General features: G+C 51.9%; 1 protein-coding gene across 2 annotated transcripts in view; it reads left to right on the top strand.

The window, feature by feature from the left end:
• The window catches only part of LTBP2 (latent transforming growth factor beta binding protein 2), a 59498-nt gene that overhangs the window by 30272 nt on the left and 9620 nt on the right, over positions 1-19606 (top strand). The window contains exons 7-21 of one of the 2 annotated variants that reach the window (XM_042879770.1): positions 6-271; positions 1842-1944; positions 9337-9411; positions 13372-13494; positions 13806-13970; positions 14570-14800; positions 15357-15379; positions 15690-15729; positions 15968-16063; positions 16772-16897; positions 17152-17280; positions 17572-17691; positions 18546-18665; positions 18825-18947; positions 19076-19201. In XM_042879770.1, coding sequence (XP_042735704.1) covers positions 6-271; positions 1842-1944; positions 9337-9411; positions 13372-13494; positions 13806-13970; positions 14570-14800; positions 15357-15379; positions 15690-15729; positions 15968-16063; positions 16772-16897; positions 17152-17280; positions 17572-17691; positions 18546-18665; positions 18825-18947; positions 19076-19201 — 1866 coding nt within the window. The remainder of the gene's footprint in view (positions 1-5; positions 272-1841; positions 1945-9336; positions 9412-13371; positions 13495-13805; positions 13971-14569; positions 14801-15356; positions 15380-15689; positions 15730-15967; positions 16064-16771; positions 16898-17151; positions 17281-17571; positions 17692-18545; positions 18666-18824; positions 18948-19075; positions 19202-19606) is intronic. The other variant, XM_042879847.1, reaches the window with a different exon arrangement.

The following is a 19606-nucleotide window of genomic DNA, read 5'->3' as shown; positions in this document are numbered from 1 at the left end:
TCCAGCTTCCCTGAACCCTTCCCTGGTGAATGTCCACATCAACCACCCTCCAGAAGCCACCGTACAGATTCACCAGGTGGCCAGGGTGAGAGGTGACTCAGAGGTGTCAGAGGAGAACAGCGTGGAAGCAGTGCTGGTGCCTCAGATGGCCACGGTCCCCTGGTACACCTACAGTAATGGGAACGGCAACAGCATCGCCACTGAGGGAGGCCAACAGCAGAGATCCCCAGGGTTACTGGGGAGGTGCTTTCGGGAAGCTCTCCATGGGCAGGTAAGGGGTCACTCATCAACTTTGGAAGTGTGTATGGACATGTTTCTGTTTCTGCTTTGTGGGTGTGTTTGCATATGGGGCAGGAATGGTAGGCTTCCATTGTATGAATCGGTTCAGCATGATGTGTGGACAACATCCAAATACTACAAGCATGGGCAGCAATGTGTTATGTGGGAAGAATGTATTGTATGTGTTACTTGGGAAGAAAACCTCTTGTTTTGGCCCAAGAAAGAGCCCATGCTATCTTGCCCCGAGCAGGCTGTGCCCTGGGGCAGCATAGCCGAGGCTTGATAGCTTTCACACACAGTCTCGTTTAAAATAGGGTGCCCTATTTATAGCAACATTTACAGCCACGCTCTGTGATTATTGTAGGAAATGTATAAAACATAGGAAAATTCCTTTCCCTCTCAGACGATAAATGAAAGTCTGATTTCCATGGAACGTCGCCTTCCTGGGCAGCTCGGTCACGGCTTGGGAAGCAAACGCTCATGAGGGGCTTTCTCACCCCCAGCCTGCAGTCATCATAATTTCTTATTTTGTCTCTCCCCATATGTTTCTTTTGCGTCACTGGAAAAGTATTGGAGGTTTTTGGCACCCATAGGAACACCTGTGAGTTCCCTGGAGCAGCTCGCTCTTAGCAAGACCCTGGTGGGGCAGTCCAGGACTCTGCCTCCTCTCCTCACTCAGCCTGTTCCCAGGGCTGCTGCTGGTTCCCATCCCATCTTTTATTCCATCCCATCCAAGATACTTGTAACCAGATTCCCTAGCACAAAAATAAATGAGATCAGACCGTGAGCATCTCACAAGAGGGCTGGAAAAGCCCTGTTCCTCTGTGGGCACGGCTGTCTGACCCCTGAGGCAAATTTGCCCTTCCTGCGACCAGCTCAGAGATGCTCTTGGGAGCCCTGTGACTTACTCCAGCAGTTGCAGAATGGGAGAAGCGCTCAGAGGGGTTGGGGGAGGAGGCAGGCATACCCCCAGTCATACTTGCACCCCACTAGGTGGGGCCAGTCTGTGGAGCCCAGCGGGACATGCTTGCCTCTCCCTGCTCAGCCTGCAGCCTAGCTGATGGGAATGCAAGCGCTGGGCACAACGCCATCCTCACGTGGATGAGGGCCAGACTTGGCCTGCAGGCCATGGCAGCTTGATTCTGATGGGGAAGCCTGTAATCCAGAGAGCCTTGGCGGGGGGGAAAGAGAGACTCATTAAGCAAAGGAAAGTGCCTGACTGCCAGCTCCCCACAAGGCTGGAGTGGTGCACCCATTCTGCCAGCTAATCACCCGGCTGAGCCAAGAGCTTGGCTGGGTGATACCATCCCCAGTGCACGTTCTGCTCTGCTGGATGTCCTCTTCTCCTCTGACGGGTGCAGCTGTGGGAGTTGTGTGTTTTTCTGTCTGCAGAACTGTTTACTGTCTTAAACTGCATCCCCAGCCCTGTGGGAAGCTGTGCTGCAAGCACGGTGCTGCCATCTACCTGGAGCCCTCATCACCCTTGTGAGCCAAGTGGGACAGATGCTCAGTCATGACTCCAGCCTGGTGATGCCTGACCCCCCTCCTCTCTCTCTTAACAGTGCACCAACCCGCTTCCAGGGCTCACCCTGCTGGAGGACTGCTGTGGCAGTGTGGGACTCTTCTGGGGGGTGGACAGGTGCCTGGCCTGCCCCCCTCGGCCAGGTATGTGCTGCTGCCAGGGCTGATGCCCACCGCACTGCTGGGCACAGCAGCCTGCTTAGATGTTGGCTCCACGTGTGGCACTTGCTTCTCACTGCCTGTGCAGCCAGTTGTTCTCTCCATGCCAGACTCATTAGGAGGGAGAAACAGGAAAACAACATCCATGGTTTTAGGAGGTGCAGTCCTAGATTAGCAGAGGAGGCTGTAGACTCGGCGCTATAGAGTTACGGGCTTGCTCTCAACCCGACACAGGCTTGGCAGGGGCTCTGGAAATAACACTACATCAAACAATTGGCAGGAGTGCACCCGCTGTCCGTTCCAGGGGCACAGGCATCCAGTATTGCTGCTCCATGCTGGGGAACTGGACGGGCCCACCTGGCCCCAGCAAGGATTCCTTATTGCCACAGCATACATTTGTGGGGGGGGGCCCCCGGCGCTGGCTGGAGCGAGATGGGATTAGTTGGGGGCTCAGCCCATCGCATCTTACCCCCTCACACCTCACAGGAGAATGTGGAGGGCCTGTTCTGAGGGTCTCCTCTCTGGGGGGCAGCCCCCCATAGGAGCTGTTTGCTTTGCATACGGCCTGGCTGCCTCCATGAGGTGGGGTGGGATGGTTTCAGAGCAACCACCTCCAACCAGGTCTGGTGCAGGACGAGGTGCTGGCCTGTGCCAGATGTGACACAGTATGGTACGGAGGGTGCAGCTCAGCTTGTGCAGGCAGGGAGCTGCTCTCTTCTGCCCAGCTTCATCACTCTGATTGCTTGTTCATGTGCTTTGCTGCTCATAAGCGCTGAAGCAAACTTAGCAGTGCTTTGACCGAGGAGAACAGAGGTGCCCAAGACAGGAAGTTTTATGTCAGCTTGCTATTGGCTCCTCCTAGCTCTGCCTCTCTTTCACATGCATACTTCCCAGAGCTGCTTGCATCTCTTTCTCCTTCCTATGCTCCCTTCATTCAGCTCCTCCTCAGCCAAGCTGGAGCCAAATTCTTTGCAGTCACAGACTGGATTCTCAGCATCTTAGAACCCAGAGCAGCTCCAATGAGCTCTGATCACTGTCATCTTCCGATTCTGCTATGGATCGGCCCATCTGTGCTTCTCTATGTGCCAGCCCGAAGGGTGCAGGTGACCATGCAGCTGTTAGAGTCAAGGCAAGCAGGGAAATGTCTCCAGATGCCTCAGCCTCCTCCTCTTCTTCCCGTGACATTCTAGTGTTTCCTCACTAGTGTGCCTCACTTGCACATCCCTCCCTGGTCATGGCCTTTTCCTGCCCATCTCATAGTGGTCTCCTGCTCACTGTTTCTTCTGATCCCTCCGTTAGGAAGCAGGACAGCTGCTCAAAACTTCTGTTAGGCTGCATATGGCTGCAAAATCTCTGCACCTCTTTTCTTGTTCACTGTGCCAGGATGTCAGGTTTCTCTTGGCAGTTATGCCCATAGCTGCAGCAGAGTTGGTTCTGCTGGACTTAGATCTTCAGAATACCAAAATGCTTCCTTAATCACAGGCTACCATGAAAATGGTTATGAAATACCTGCATTTGTTCTTTGCAGTCATCCAGCAGAGCAAATGTGTTTAAGAAATGCCAGCAGATCCCACTCCCACAGCTCAGCACATGCCCGAGTTCCAGCTGCAACTCCAGGAGGTTGTCACTGCTGGTCCTTGCTGAGTGAGCAGATGTTTGTCTGGCTTTTTTTTTTTTCAGGTGAATTTCATGGTAATATGAAAAACTTATCCCCTGGATCTTCTGTCTTCCAGTGCCACAAGAAAATCCCATCCTCAGTCCCTCTGACTCTGGGGGGATACAGTTCCCCCTTGCAAACCAAATGACTCTTGTTGATTTTGGCAGGAATTCAGGTTAGCTGAAAGGGCTGTTTTCATCCTTTTTAATTGTGTGCAAATATCTTCCACTGTTGGCTACCTCTGATTGACTGCCTTGTAACCATCCCCACATGCAAGAGACCACACAGAGCAAACGATGGACGATGTAGGGCAGATGCTTGATGAAAGTATGCTTTTCTCTGGCGAGGTGTCTTCACACACAAGAAATCTCACTTGGAGGCAGAGCCAGGGAAAAACTCAATTCTCCATGATCTTTCTGCTTTAAAAGAGCCACTGAGTACTGTAACCTCTCAAGGACCTCCTGCTGGGGTTCCTGGGTCCAGCACGAAGGCATCATTGCATCATTCCCGCTGCAGACCATGACCTGGGCTCATGTCTAGTCTGTCTTCTTGTCTAGCTGGCTTGGTTTTTGCTCACTCAAAGTTGCTGGACTGTCGTTCCGTAACCTGCGGTCATGTGCGTGGAGATAACATGTCCAGTGGATGCTTCCAGCTTGCTTCTTGGCACAGTAATCTTTGACGAGAGCTCTGCGTTGTGCTCGTGCATCCAGAGAAGCATGCACCAAAGCAGACTTGACAGCTCTGGGAGTTTCATTCCAGCAACCAGAGACAGAAATGGCAGAAGCAAGCTCAGTGTAAACACTTACAAATGTACAGAAGTGCAGCCAGGCAAGAGCTAGACAAATGGAGAACTTGTTTGGATTGACTGTCTGCCCGAGACACTGATTGTTAGTAGAGTCTGGATATATCCGGATGTCTCTGTCGAGTGCAACTTTCATGTTTGGTGTATGTTTGTGCACGGAAAGACATCAGAGAAGAGGAGGAAACCAAGGCAGGCATCTGTCCGAGTGAACCTGCCATGATCAGTCCTTAGTATCCTTTGTGTTTTGCCTTGTGTCAGAAAAGTAAAGGTACTCCAATGCTTTGTCTGCATTCTGCTGAATTCAGAACAGAGGTAGAAATGTGGTGTGACCTGGCCAGAACTTTCCGTAGTGGGTTTTCCTTTGCAGCAGACAGAAGATAAAGCTTGAAAAGGAAATCAGGCTGAGGAAAGGAGGCCGAACATAGGCAGGGCATTTGGGCAGTGTCAAGGGACTCTGCTGGGCAGAGCTGCTCCTGCTTCTCTCCTAGACCACATACAATTTTGGGGTATGTAGTTGCCTGCAGAGAAGAACATGCTGGTGCATAGACAAGAGTTGGGCCATGCTAAGTATAGCCAACAAAGCCGAAGAGAGTGTTTCGTCCTTCCCTGGAAGGTACAGGTCAACACAGACTTCAGAGGGAGCGTGAACTAAGATGCTGCTTTTCCTTGAACATTAGGTTGCCTCGGTCCTCCTCAGGCACATGGGAATAAAGGAAACTGGTATCATGGAGTTTTTTTCTGAATGCAAGGTGCTTACTCTGATGTAAGGTCACATTTCTTCTGTCTCATGTTCGTTCTCTTTCCCTTTTTATCTCCCAAGATTCAGAAGAGAGGCAGGCTGCTGAGATGCGCAGCAAGAAAGGCTCTGACAGTCTGCAGGGTTTCACTGGTAGAGAACACAGTGGGAGAGCATCTGGCCAGGTGGGGAGGATGATGCTCTTGCTGAGATGAAGCCCTGTGTGGTGGCCTCCTCTGTGCCTCAGCCCCTCCTCTCTTTTACCTCCTCCCTGGTTCTGCAAGCCTAACTTTTCTGTGTAGGCCTGGGGGATTTTCTGGCCACAGCAGCAAACCAGCATCTTCTAGGTTCTGTTTTTTAACTGCCCGTGTGGCAGCACAGGCTTGCACCAGGCTGAGCATGGCCTTGGCCGTGCACTGGCTGGCTGTGCTCGCTGCTGATCTTCCTGTGCTGCTTTCCATCCTTCTGCCCAGAGGTTTTAGCAGCATTAAGAAACAAGTCTTTGACGGCTATTGTTTTGTTTTCATTCCCAGCCCCCATGTTTTTTCAAGTTTTTTGTCCTAGAGAAAAGTCTGAATTTCACTGGAAAGTTGGATCTTGTAATGTCTGGCTTGGCATCCACAGCACTCCCCAGGCAGACCTCCCACTGAGAGAGGGGTGGCAGCTCACCCATGGAGCCGTCATCATTGGGGGCACGGAGCAGATCTGCCAGCCACACGCTCCTCTGTGTCTTGCCTGCAGGCATTGAGACAGTAACAGGAATCCCCTTGAAAATCATGCCCTGGTCTGCTCTTGTTGCAATCACGTTAGGGAGGATACAGAGAGGGGGAAAAATGGAAATATGGGAAGGAGGCTGCTGAGGGGGCTGTTTCTGTCACTGCTGCACCATGTGCCATACAGAGTCTGGGGCAGTAAGGAAGGGCTGGAGGCAGGGAAGAAGCTGAAATCTCTACAAGATTACGACAGTACTGCAGAGAGCAGTGCCTACCCTGGGCAAGTGCAGTATTTTTAGGACTGCCCCATTCTGCAGAGCTCCCGTTTTTCCCATCAGCTGTGCGCAGTATGTGGTCTCAGTGCATGGTAGTGCAGCATTGCAAAAGTGTTTTATTTTTAAGTATGGAAGTAACTTATACTACTCTGGAAGCAGAATTATGTTCTCTCTGCTGAATGACCCCAAGGGCCAAAAGCAATTACTTCTTTTTTTCCTTCAAGTATCTTTTCACCTTGAAGATCTTTGCTGAACATGCGTGGACCAGAGGGCTTGGTTTTGCATTTTACATTGGCACCAGTGCACTCCCTCTGCTCCCCAGCTAACACTCCCTTTGCTGTGGCACTGGAGAAAGCTGTAAGGGAGCCTGGCTACAAAAGTGCATCCAGAGGAGAGGATAGAGGTTGTGACAGAGCTCAAGGATTTATATTATCTCCTTGTCAGCTTATCCCCACAACCACAGCCTTTGGCCACAGGCCTCTTGGTCTGACATATTCAGACTGCTTTTCTCTGGAGACTGCTGGGGGGTCAGAGCTGTCCTGCTCTCCTGTTAGTGGCTTTAGTGTCTGTGACACCATGTTGGCTCCTTTCAGCACCCATGTGCTGAGAAACTCATGGCCAGTGCCTGCACAGGGAGATGCTGGGGTCCAGTAGAGCTAAGGCTGTCCTGTAGAGCCAGGCCAGGGTCTCCAGAAATGGCTGCCAGTCCTTAAGGTGGCAGAGGAGGTCAGCAAGACAAGGTTTTGCACAGAGAATGCTTTTGGTTTTTAAATGGAAAGAGTTCAAAGAAATGGGCTAGCTTTCAGCATCCAAGCATTTCCTCACTGCTCATCTAACCACAAGCCTGCCTCTTCCCCTTTTAATAGTGATATTGGCTGGCTTAATGTAATGTATTATCTCACACCACAAACCTTGCTTCACTCAAAGCCTTGCAGCTGCCACCACTAGCAGCAGTTTCTTTCTATTTCACGATCAGACTGAGCTTCTTTGTCCTGTTTACCTTGTCCCCATTCACCCTCCTGTGTCAGCACCACATCTACCCACTGACCCAAGGGCTCAGGGGAAGCCAGGGTTCCCAAGCAAAGCCTCTGCTCCTGGGATGGCTGACTCCAACGTGTGCCTGGATGCTTAAAAATCATCCTACTAGACTGCAAAATGCCTATTTCCATGCATTTGTTTTTTTCTCATTCTGTGCTCAAATACTGTCTCAGCTGAAGACAGAAGAGTTGGAGGTGAGGAAGTATGCAGTAGGCAGAGGCGTATGAGGTCTGTGCAGAGCCCATCATGTCAGTGCCAAAGCCACAGGGCAGAAGTGCCCAGGAGCCGAGGCTCTGAAATCACACCCTTGAATCAGGAGCCAGGGCACCCTGCCCAGAGCATGCCTGAAATCCCTCTGCCCAACAGATGAAATTCAGCTGCTCTATCAGTGGGCTCCGTCTCCAAGAGAAACTCTTCCCAGAGAGTGTAGACAGACAGATAGACAGACACAGGAGGACAGGATCTCTGCCCTCTCCAATGAACAGATCTGCTCTTTCCCAGGCATTGCCCTTTGCCAGCTTCCAGTGGAGCAGCCTCCAAAGCCACTCTCTCATTCCTCCCAGTGGTGTGGGAGAGAGATGGACACCGACTCCCCTTTGCAGGTTCTTTCCAAGGAATATATGTTACTTTGCAAGACTAGGATATCCACCTGCAGCCTTGTGAGAGCAATTTGCTGCACTAATGAGCTGCAGGTTTCTTCAGACTTGCCTTTTACCGCTGAGGTGGCTCCAGACCTGCCTGCTTACCCCCATCACCACTGCTTTCTGCCTTGTCTTCCCCCAGCAGCATCTGGCTGCGGGATGCTGCACAGGCTTAGTTTCTCTGCAGGGGCTTTTTGGAGAGGGAGAAGAGCTCTGACACGTGTCATCACTGTTTGATCTCCAGCATGCTTGGCTCCCTGTTGGAGGACTCACGCATAACGATGCTGCTTCATTTGAGTGTCTGTTATCACATTGTGCTGAGGCTGACAGATGCATCCAAGCACAGTTAATGCCGTCGGCAGCCCCAAGCCTGCAGGCTGTAGTGTGGGAGGACCTGGAATCCTGCTAGGGTGCCAGAGGTTGTTTTTCCCTTCCCGGAAGGTTGGAAATATATCCAGTGATTCTTAGTATCACCCCTCTCCCTTAACATCCAGATATTTATGTGCCCCTGCTGCCTACAGTCCATGATTGAATTGCTGAAGGAGTTGAGCAGGCTTTTCTTCTCAGTCATTCATTCAACAACTGAAAATCTCTTTCTGCACTTGGAGAGCCTTGCAACTCCATTAAATGCACCTGGGGAAGTGAGATTTTCTCCTCTCTTTTCTGCTGCAGGCTGGGGAACAGCTTGTGTTCCTCATATCTGCTCTTTGCCAAGCCCAAGTGTCCTTGAATTGCTTTAAGCTGCATCATAGGGTCAGAGTGTCCAGGACAAAGAATTATGGACAGCCCTATTCTGCCCCCAGAACATTGTCACTGAGCTGTTACATGCTCTCCTCATTTCCGCTCATTTGGTCCAAAACATTAAAAAGAAACCCCGCCCTGGGAAAATCCAATCCCTAGGCTAAGTACCCTTCTTTCTACCCCACCCCAGGCTTACTCACTCCCCAGCCCTTCACTTGCTCCAAAATACAATGCCTAAAACTACCTTTGAATTTATGAATTTATTTTACTAGGTTTTAAAAATTTGGAAGAGATTGAATTGTGCAGGTTATAGGCCATTTTGAAACTTAGAACAGCATTTTAAGCAACAATTGGAAATCTTTGGTGAGAGTGATTGGGGTAGGATAAAAAAGAAGGAAAATGTAATAAAGAGGCCCCAGGCAGTTATTGCAGCATCTTATCATGGACCTCTGTCATTTTCTCCACTCTGATCCTCCTTGTCACATGCCGTCTGACTCTCCAGACTGGCCAGGGTGGAGCTGAGGTGGCACAAGGGATGGATAATGAAGCACACGTAGCACCTCTGGGCCACCAGGCTAGCACCTACCAAGCAGCAGAAGCTGCTGTTTGTGAAATGTGGCTGCTCCCACCTCTCTCTCTGCCCTGGGCATCATCTCAGATTTGTCCAGTGCACATCCAGGGGCCTTATTCCCTTCTGCAAGGAGAGCAGGGGGGAAGGTAGGACCCTGGTAGATCTCTGCTGCCTATGTCTCTCACTGTTTGCTTTCTTCCCAGCGCACCCCGTCGTTGAGAATGGACAGGTGGAGTGTCCCCAGGGATACAAGAGGCTGAATAGGAGCCACTGCCAAGGTGAGGATGCTGCTTTCTTCTCTCTCTCTCCATCCACTGTCAGACAGAGATGTAATTATCTACACAAGTAAAATAAAGTCATCTAACTTACCTGATACAGATGTACCAAAAGGTTTGTGTTTCCATGAAACATGGGAAAAAAAAACAGCTAACACTGATCTCCATGACTCAGCCTGTACATGCAGTCAGCTCAGAGCTGGGCCAGCATGAGAACACTCACTGTTTGGTCCTGCTGATGGGATGCTCACCCCACTGTGCTCACAGTGAGGATCTGTGCTTCTGCTCTGCCAAGAGTCGGTGCATAGCTGTTCTCTTGTAATCTGAAGCAACAGCAGTTGTGCTGCCTGAAAACTGTTTTGGAAGGCTGTTTGTTCTTTTGCTTATTTATTAAGAGTAAGAGTCCATGAAAGCAAATCCCTGTGTTTTGAGTGTGTTGCTGTCATGTTGCTTTGCTGTGCTGCTGGAGTCTATCTGTTTCTTACTCCCACAGTCCCCCAGCTCCACATGAGGATGGCACCATCCCTCTGTGTTTCTCTCTGGTTCATGCTTATTTGGCATTCTTCAGCCTACAGTGTTTTCATTTTCCATGCTCTGACTGAAGTGGAATTTTTCAGTTCCCTTCTCATGATTCACGGTAAGATGCGAGGTGACATCTAGAAGATGCAGCAGGGAGCCTGGGCCCTGGCCATGCAGACCCAGGGCTGGTAATCTAATGACTCATCTCTTGTAGTTGGGACTTTCCACCATGCTTACTTAATTAATGATTCAACCTCCCCCATCATCCTAGGGGAGAACTTTCAACAGCACAACAGCTTCTATTCTCTGTGGTGCTCAGTTCTCACCCACTGTGTGGCCATGGGCAGTGCAGTGGGTATGAGGAGCCACCCAAGGACATGCAGTCTGAGCCTGAGGAGCAGAGCAGCTGAAAGCACTGATGTCAGTGAGCAGAGGCCTGCTGCCTGCTGCCTTGCTTGCTCACCCTCTGGAGCAGGGTGAGGCTCAGCATGCTGAGGAGCAGAGTGTGATAGTGTGGTGTTGGCTAGGAAGATGTTTGTATGCAGGAAGAAACATGGAGCAAAGACTTGCACCTACACGTGTTGCTTTGTAAGTTGGGCTGGAGCATTGCTCTGCAGTCTGCTGCCTCGAGGTGCTTTTTTGATCCCTGCTGTTGCTGTGGAACATTTATCTGGAAGCCCAGAACCTCTGTTCAAGGTCTGGAGCAAGCAATTTGGCTGGTAGTTTGTGGGAGAAACTATGTAGGACCTTCTCTTGCCAGCCCAGGTAGGAGGGGGGCCAAGGGACCAGATGAGAGCTTCTGGTTCACAGGACCTTAGGAGAGAAGCTACCAACTGCTCTGCTGAGCTCTGGCTTTGCATGCTGAGCAAATGGCAGAAGGTCCTGGCAAGAGCTCACTTTGTGCTGGTCTATATGGACAGTGAGGATTGTCTGATGCCTTCCAGCAGAGGAACAAGGAGCTCATCTCTGTGAGAATTCCTTTCCTTCTCTCGCTGCTTCCCATTGAGCAGGAACAGGATTTAATGAGAGAATGGCTAGAAGATCCAGCCTCGGCTGGCAATGGCCCCACAGTCCCTACAGACTCAAGATGTTCTCCAGATGTTCTCCAAAAGAGCCTGACCCAGCTTGGCTGTTTCTGAGGGGCACAAGTGGACTTGTGTGGGGTGAGAGGAAACCATGAGACAGTTTATGGCCCTTGGTTCATGGCCCTTGCTGTGACTCTGGCAGGCTGCAGGGGTAGGAGTGTTGGCACGGAGTGCCTGCCTCTTGGGATTTCCACTATGGGTGGGTCTTCTGCTGCAAGTGGTGTTGGAGGCAATGCAACAAAGTGGAAAAGAGGGATTGGGCTGAGGCCAACATGTGGCCCTGGTCTAAATTAAGCTCACAAAGCCTAGTCCTTAGTGCTTGTTTGTTTTGTGCTCTCATTACTCTAATCCCTTCAATCCCCTTGTTTATTCAGAGGCCAAACACCTCATCCCTTTGGTGTGTCACAGTGACATGGCTCTCAAGGGGTGCTGGGCAGTGACAAAGATCAGCTGGCAGCTTTATAGAAAGACCAATCCCTTTATAGGAGTGGACTTGTGGCACATTTGGGGTCTGGCCACTATTTTTTTCTCACAAACTCTGTCTTGTACTTGGCACAGAACAGGAAAATGCCTGTCACATCACTGCCGCAGCCACCCCTTCTTCTCAGAGCAGCAAGGGACAGGTAGGCAAGTGCCACTGCTGTACACAGGGTGTCTGCATCACCTGAGACACAAGGTCTCTGTGGATCCTTTTAGAGGATACCAAGCAGGGTGCTTTGTTGATCTTCCCTGTGCTAGTCTTTTTTATCTCTCAGTTGAATTTTCTGCTCTGAGGCCACCATTTCTGCTCAGTGCACAAAGAGATATTCTTGGGACTCTTTTGCACTTCTCTGTCTAGAGAAAGCACAAGAGATGTCCTTCCTCAGGACATGAGATGATCAGTGAATATGCAGGTGTTGTCTGTGCCTTCCTGGTAGGAAGACTTCTTCAGTCCTGCTAAGCAGCGATGCTTCAGCTCTGAGGAATAAGCTAGTAAAAGCTTTTCCTGAGCCTAGCTCAGGAAGGCTCTTCCATATCTCCATTCTTATAAGTGTCCCAGCAGCCCCACTCTGCAGCCCTCCACCTTGAGACAGTCTCTAGAAGGCACCTGAGGTTTTACCAGGACTTTGCATACTGGCAGTAGGACTGGGTCATTGGTAAGTAGTTGGCATGAAGCTGCCTAGCATCACATTGGCACTTCTTGCAGCAGCATGATCTGAGCTCTTACTATCTTTTCCCCTCTCTTAGCTGGTAGCATATGTTTCTTAAAGTCATATTGGAGTACTGCTGAAGCTCACACAGTTCCTGACACCCAGCTCTTCCTGCACTGCTTGTGCCTCCTGAGACAGCACATCCCTTCATCATGCTTACTTCTCTGGGCCAAGGTCTTTAGCAGAGATGTAAAGCTGGATCAATCCATGTGGAGTGCTTCCTTCTTGCCCCCCATCCTGAGATCTGCCCTCAGCTTCCCCCCTTTACACATCTTTTGCCAATCCTCATCTTCTCCAGCTTAGCTCATACATTCCTGTGTGGTGCTGTAGGGAAGGCTTTGCTGCTGGCCAAATGGATGAGACTGATGGTTTTTCCCTGGGAGAAGCTCAGCTCCATTCCAAAGACTGTGCCTGATGTGTGCTGAGTCAGAGGCAGCACTTGAAGCAGTGCTTGAATGTGGTGACATCCCACGTGCATGACCTGTAAGCCAGGAGACGGCACAGTGGTGAGCTGGAGTCTAGCCCATCACCCCTTTGCCTGGCACTGGGCTCTGTGTGGGGATCAGACCTTCCTGTGTGTCCACACTGAGTTTCTTATCAAGGATCCTATGCAGATTATGTGTCCTGATGACCCAGGGTGAGATGACAGGACAGGAACTGCCAGCCAAGGCTTGCAGTCATGACCTGGATGGCTGTAAGAGTGATCCTGATGGGGCAGCTCTCTGATGGATCTATGTCTGTTTTCCGTGAGGACTGCAGAGCAGTTTTTCCAGATCATCTGCAACTGCAGCGAGTGAGTCTGTGCTGCAGATATAGGACTGCTGTCACCATGGAGGTTCCTAGTTCTAATGCCTCATTTAAATTAGAGAGTTTTCTCCCCAGGTTTTCCAGTGACACCATCATGCTGCTTCTCACAGAGATTTGCAGGACAAGTATCGCCTCCACCCTCCACATCTCATATCCCCAGCTAAGCTGGAGCTGCTGCCAGCACCTGGATAGGGCACTGGTTTCTGCACCCCTCTGTTGTTCTTCTGACCTTGAGGCACCAACATGGCTATGGAGGATGCTGACTTGGCTGAGCAGCAAGAAGGGAGAAGCAGGTCCACCTCACAGCCCTTGTTACACAGCCAGAAGCTGCCAGCTGAGCTGGTGCTCTCTCTTCCCCACAGATATCAATGAATGCTTGATGCAGGGCTTGTGCAAAGATGCCAAGTGTTTGAATACCCGTGGCAGCTTTCGTTGTACTTGCAGACCTGGCACCATGTTGGACCCCTCCCGCAGCCACTGCATCTGTAAGTGCTCCAGGGGCAGTCGCAGCTCAGTGAAGCTGCAGCATGCTTTGTGCCTTTTGCGTATGTGGGAGGGTGCACGCTGCCCACACCTGTGTGCAGGATGGGTGTCCAGGGAGCCCTCACATGTGGTGTTTGTCCATGGATGTTTCATTGCCTCCTGCGCTTGTTCATGGTGCAGCCTGGAGGAAATGTGCCTGCAAGGGGGTGGGGATTCCTCGGGAGGCAGAGATTCCTCGGGTAGGTTCCCAAAGGGGAGGTTTTTGTTGGACTTAGAGCCAGCCCTCAGACACTGACCTGCCATTGTGTTTCAGCTGACAAAGCAGTGTCGATGGAGCAGGGGCTTTGTTACCGCTCAGCAGCTGGAGGTGTGTGCTCCTTCCCCCTCTCCCACCGAATCACTCAGCAGATCTGCTGCTGCAGCCGCGTCGGCAAGGGCTGGGGCAAGAACTGTGAGGAATGCCCTGTGCCCGGCTCAGGTGAGACCAAGAAACTGCTCTGCTCCAGAGGGAGAGCATAGCCATGTCTGAGCCTGGCTTTGCTTGGCAGCCCTTCTCTCTGACTTGCCTTCCCTCACGTCTTCTGGAATGGGGATGAGTTGTCTCACATGGGGTAGGATAGAGGGAACGTGCAGAAATCCTCAGGGCTGGGGAAAAATAGTATGAGAGAGAATGGCCTCAAGTTGCACCAGGGAAGGCTCAGGTTGGATATTAGGAATAACTTCTCAGAAAGAATGGTAATGCATTGGAACAGGCAGCCCAGGGAGGTGGTGGAGTCACCATCCCTGCAAGTTAAAGAAACTTGTAGATGTGGTACTTAGGGAGATGGTTAGTGGGTGTCTAGATCTACATCTAGTAGCCTAGATGTGTTTCTAGCACTATGTAGCCCTTAGGCACCTCCAGAAAATGTTAGGATCAGAGAAACTGGTACCTGCATTCACATAGATACCTCTCTGTTTTCACTCCTTTCCCCTATATGCTCCATCATCATGTCTGAGTGCTATGAGCATGTGTGTTTGTGATCCCTGCATGCTTCTCTTTTCCCACCTCCAAAACTTTTATTTAATTTTCCCCTACAGAAGCATTCAAGGAAATCTGCCCAGCAGGACACGGCTATACCTATTCCAGCTCTGACATCCGCCTTTCCATGAGAAAGGCAGAGGCAGAAGAGCTGCCCCTAAGCCTGGAAGAGCACAGTGAGAGCAGCAACTGGACATTAGACTGGGCAACAAGGAGACAGCAGCTGCAGGACAGTTTGCATGGGAGTGTCCTGGAGGCGTTGCCCCACCCTGACATCTCAGCAGGAGAGGGTAATTAGAACTGCTCCACCTGGTTTCTCTAACAAGGGAGGGCAAACTCCCAGGTTCTGCTACATCCTCTTGGGTGAACTTGTAGATGATGTGGGCTTTCTGCCCTTGTGTGAATACACAAGGTGTTGCTCTCAGCCCTGCAGTATTCATGGTGCACAAGACACAACGTTTTCAGGACTTGCAGAGGAGGTTGAATGCTTCAGGCTCTTGTGACTGCAGTCTTACAGTTGGTGCTTACCAGCCAGAATGCCTTTCCTGGGACTTCGGGTGTGCGTGGGAGCTCTGGCACTGCAGTCCTTTGGTGTTTGTCCAGTGCAGCTGGGGAGAAGCATGACCAAATGCTTGTGCCAGAATATGCTGGAGTGGGAGCTCCTGGGGTCTGTGAAGTGCCGGGAGAGGAGTCCAGGGGTATTGAATGTGGTAAACTTGTGCAGGGAGAGTGAGGAATTACTGCAAAGAAGTGGTTTAGGGGTGGGATGATCTTTGAGCAGCCAGGGTATAATGAAGGTGCCTGACCACCTTGTCTCTACTCACCATGCACTGTTTCACTTTCCAGGTGAAGTTTTTCCTGCTGGGCAGGTGAGTAACCTTTGTCTTTCCAAATCGAGGTACATCCATAGTAGCACGTTGGCTGAGTTGCTGTGACTGAGGGCGCTGTGCCAGTTACCTGCTCAAAGGCTGTTAGCTCACGGCAGGAGCAGCTGGAGACTCTGACCGGTGTTACCTCCAATTCGCTGGGGCTGGGATTGCAGCTCAGGCTGGGGCTGCATCTCAGGCTGAGGAGTGAAGCGTAGATCCTCATTCCCCACTGTCAGACCTTGGTGGACATGGGACACTGCATCTCAGCAACATACAGGTGCTTAGAGGCGGTCTTGTGTTTCAATCTCAGGATGCTGCTGATACCACCCCAGAGCCTGAGGCACGCAGAGGTAAATACCTGGCTGGTGGGAAGGCAGGGTGGGAGTGATGAAGAAGGGGCAGCAAGGAGAGCACAGAAGCTCTGAGATACCTCCTCTGCATGGCATGGGCAGGGGTGGATGATGGAGGGCTACAGGGATGGGGGGATGGTGCCTCTCCAGCGGGCCACGCTGGTTCTGCAGGGAGCGAGTGGATGAGGTTGAACAACATAATGCTGCAGCCACTGTTCTTCCTGCTCGCTCCCCTCAGCAGTGGAAGAAGAGTCCCGGCGTGCTCCTCCCCAGCCTGGCCCTACTACCACCTGGGCTGATGCTGCTCCAACACAGATACCTGCGCAGGGCTCAGGTGTGTGTTCCTCACCTTACTGCCTGCCCTTATGGGGACATTATGAACTAAGCTCTATTTTGGAGCTCTTTCTCTTCCTCAGCCCTCTTGCCATCTAACACCTGGGAGTACCATCCCAGCCCTGCTGTTGTGTCCCAGCCCGGGGAAACAAGCCAAGAATGGGGAGGCCTGAGGACAACCCTATATGGGAGCACATAGCTCAGCTTTCAGGGCCCTTTCCTCCAGCTGTTCATCCGCTGGGCAGCGAGCGCCCGGTCAGGGGTCACACGCCTGCTCTGGTGGCTGCAGCGTGAGCTGAGTCACCAGGAAGCTGGGTGGAAGGGGCGGCATGTGGCTGCCTGGGCGGCTTGTTTACTGCATGGAAAACAAGAGGGCTGTTGTTCCAGGGTTGTCTAAGTGTCTGGGAGTGCAGCCCCAGCCCTCCGCCTGGGGCTGGAGCACCTTTGGGAGCAGGGCTGGCGGAGGCACCTTGCTAAGGAATGCGCCTCCCTCAATAGCCTTTTGTTTGGGGTTGGGAGGCCATGCTGCGGCCCTCTCCTTGCTCCCCACTGCCACCCACTACCATCTGCACCCTACTTAGCAGGGGAGGGGCCTGCTCTCACCCCCATCTTCCAAGGCCTCCCACCCTCTTCATCTCCACCCCTCTGTGGGGCTGCGGTGAGCACTGCAGGCAACTGCAGCCCCTAACTGCATACTCTCTCCACCCAGGGGCCAGCGGCTGTGCTTCTTCATCCCTTGCCTGTGGAGCTGGTGTGTGTGTGCTCACCCCAGATGGATACAGCTGCTCATGCCACCCAGGCTATACGCTGCACCCCAGTCGTCTGCACTGCATTGGTATGTTGGCACCTCCTCTGCTGCCAAGAGTGAGAAGGGCAAGTGGGGCCAGAGCAGCTCTGAGGCTGGGGCCAGTTTCCCCATTCCTTTTGCTCAGGGACCCCTGCAAGGTACACTCTGTGGTCCTCCTGGAGGAAGGTTCTTTGGCATTTCTGCTGCTGAGCTTCTGCCCAGCCACTGCACAGTGGGGCTGGTTGGGAACAGCAGGAGCTGCTCATGGTGACAATCTATCTTCCCTCCTTGCCTGAGCACAGATGAAGATGAGTGTCTGCAAGATCCTTGCGCTGGAAAAGGTCACTGTGTCAACAGCATGGGCTCCTATTCATGCCTCTGCTATTCTGGGTACGCTCTGGTTTTCTTGGAGAGCAAGCAGAGTTGTCAGGGTAAGTGGTGCCTACCTGGCAGTGCACTGCCACCTCTTTAGGGCCTCCACATCCTTCCTCCATTGTGCTCTTCAGTGTGCATGCATATACTGCTCACTGCTTCATGGCAAAGGTGGGGCAGTCAGGAATGAATGGGATCTGGAGCAGAGCCCTGGCATGTATTCGCTGGGCAGATTTTAGCAGATGGAGCAACTCTTCTGCTGCACCCAGCTCTGAAGGGGGAAGGCTTCAGGACTTCACATAATCACACAGAATTGTAGGGCTAGGACTTGTCTCCTTCTGTGTTGCCAGATCGGGATGAATGTGAGCAGCCCTCTACCTGCCCAGGACAGCGATGTGTCAACACCCCTGGTTCCTACCGTTGCGAGTGCAAGGAGGGCTTCGCCATGGGCCTCCGAGGACAATGTGAAGGTGAAGCTTCTGCTGCCTGTCCACCTTGCTGCAGGGTTGCTCTTTCTGGAGTGGATGATGGATCAATCCATGTTTGCCAGTCCTGTACTTCCCCAATGGATGCCTGTCCTCTCCTCTATCTGTGAGAGGGACAAGCTTTCCTGGGCAGCCAAAGGGGACTTCTCCCAATGTCCTCTCCAGGGACAATCCCTGCAGAGCATTTGGACCAGTCCAGTGCTCACTTCCCATCCTGGAAGGAGATGCCTATGCATTTTTATGCCAGCTTAACTCTGTGACCAGACACCTCTGCTGGCCAAAATCTGCAGGGAGAGTCCACCTATCCCCACAGCATCCCTCTCGCTTGGCATGATCCAGGCCCACCAGAGAATTTGACCTCGTGAATACACATTGTGCCTTATCAAAGATCCCCCTTCCTCAGTAGCTTGTCTCCAACAGAGTTATTGGGAGTATATGTTAGGAATACTGGGGAAACAAGGTATGCACAGAATGCTCTACCCCCGCACGGCCTCCAGAAAGCACACGCCTTAAGGACTTCCTGAACTAGAGTCTGCCTCTTAATCATAGTTATGAAAGTCTCCTGGCAGAGCAGCCCTATGCAGATGTTGGCTGAACCTTTTCCATGCCCATGCACGTTCCTGGCCCTGGCAACATCCTCTGGCAGCAAGTTTTGCTGCTGGATTATGTCAGCCCTCAGGTGTGGGTGTAGGATCCTGAGACAATATGAAAAGCATTGCCTGAGCCCTGGCAAATCCCTCTCGCCACCCTTTGGGCATCCCTCTCTTGGAGGGGCACTCTGAGGACCCAGCTGCAGGGGGCATCCTAGAGGTGTCCCCAAGGTGTGTGTTTCTTGGCAGATATCAATGAATGCATGGATCCCAGCCTTTGTCCCCATGGGAAGTGTGTTAATACTCCAGGCTCCTACAGGTGTGTCAGCTGTGCAGATGGCTATCAGCCCAGGAATGGAAGATGCATTGGTAAGGATTTCAGACTGCCTCTGAGAGGCGCTCTTACCCTTACAAAGAGCCAGGAGCACATGCAACACGCTTGTCTGGCACAGTGCCCTCCTGACTTGAGTGGTGGGGACAGACCTGAGCATCCTGCTGTGCCATGTTGCCCTTTGCTGTGTAACACAGATGTGGACGAGTGCCTGGTGGAGAGAACCTGTGCCCATGGACAGTGTATCAACTTGGATGGCTCCTTCCGATGTTCCTGCTACCGGGGCTATGAGGTGGCACCTGATGGAAAGAGTTGTGAAGGTATAGGGGACCTTTTGCTTCTACCTGAGTGCTGACTCTCTGGACCCTGTGTTGGCCAGTTCCCTCAGCTCAGCTGCCCTTAGTCATGGTTTCTTCATGCCCTCACTCTTCCTCACTTGCTTACACAGACATTGATGAGTGCGCAGCCCAGGCTGCCTGTCCCTCCAGACTCTGCCTCAACACCGAGGGCTCCTACTCCTGCATGGCTTGTGATGCTGGCTACACCATTTCTAGAGATGGCAGCACATGTGAAGGTATCACTCTCCCTGGGACAGATGAGTGGGTGTCAAAGGAAAGAAATACCCAGGAGGAGGAGAGGCATAGCCATACCTAGGTTGTTGGTAGGGCATGGGGACCTTTTTAACATCAAGATCCTTCTACAGCTCTTCAGCTTTCCAGTCAGCAGGTAGCATGGGGGCTGCAAGTGGATGCAGCAGGAAAGAGATGAAAGGAAGGACTCATAGATGAGACTCCTGGACTAACGGTGACCTGGGGAATGTTCACTAAGGCTGGAGGAATACATAGAAGGTTGAAAACATGGGCAGAGAGGAGCTGCGTGTGGTTCAACTCAGAAGTGGGAGAGAAGAGGGAAGCTTCTCCTGCTTCTCCTCTGTGTAGGTGTCTGAGGAACCGAGAGTGAAATGAAAGTCACATTCCAT

Source organism: Lagopus leucura, unplaced genomic scaffold, assembly GCF_019238085.1.
Source record: "Lagopus leucura isolate 7727_CA_CO unplaced genomic scaffold, USGS_WTPT01 Super-Scaffold_1, whole genome shotgun sequence".
Taxonomy (NCBI): Eukaryota; Metazoa; Chordata; class Aves; order Galliformes; family Phasianidae; genus Lagopus; species Lagopus leucura.
Note: the sequence above shows the minus strand (reverse complement) of the source record. Positions and strands in the feature narration are given on the sequence as shown.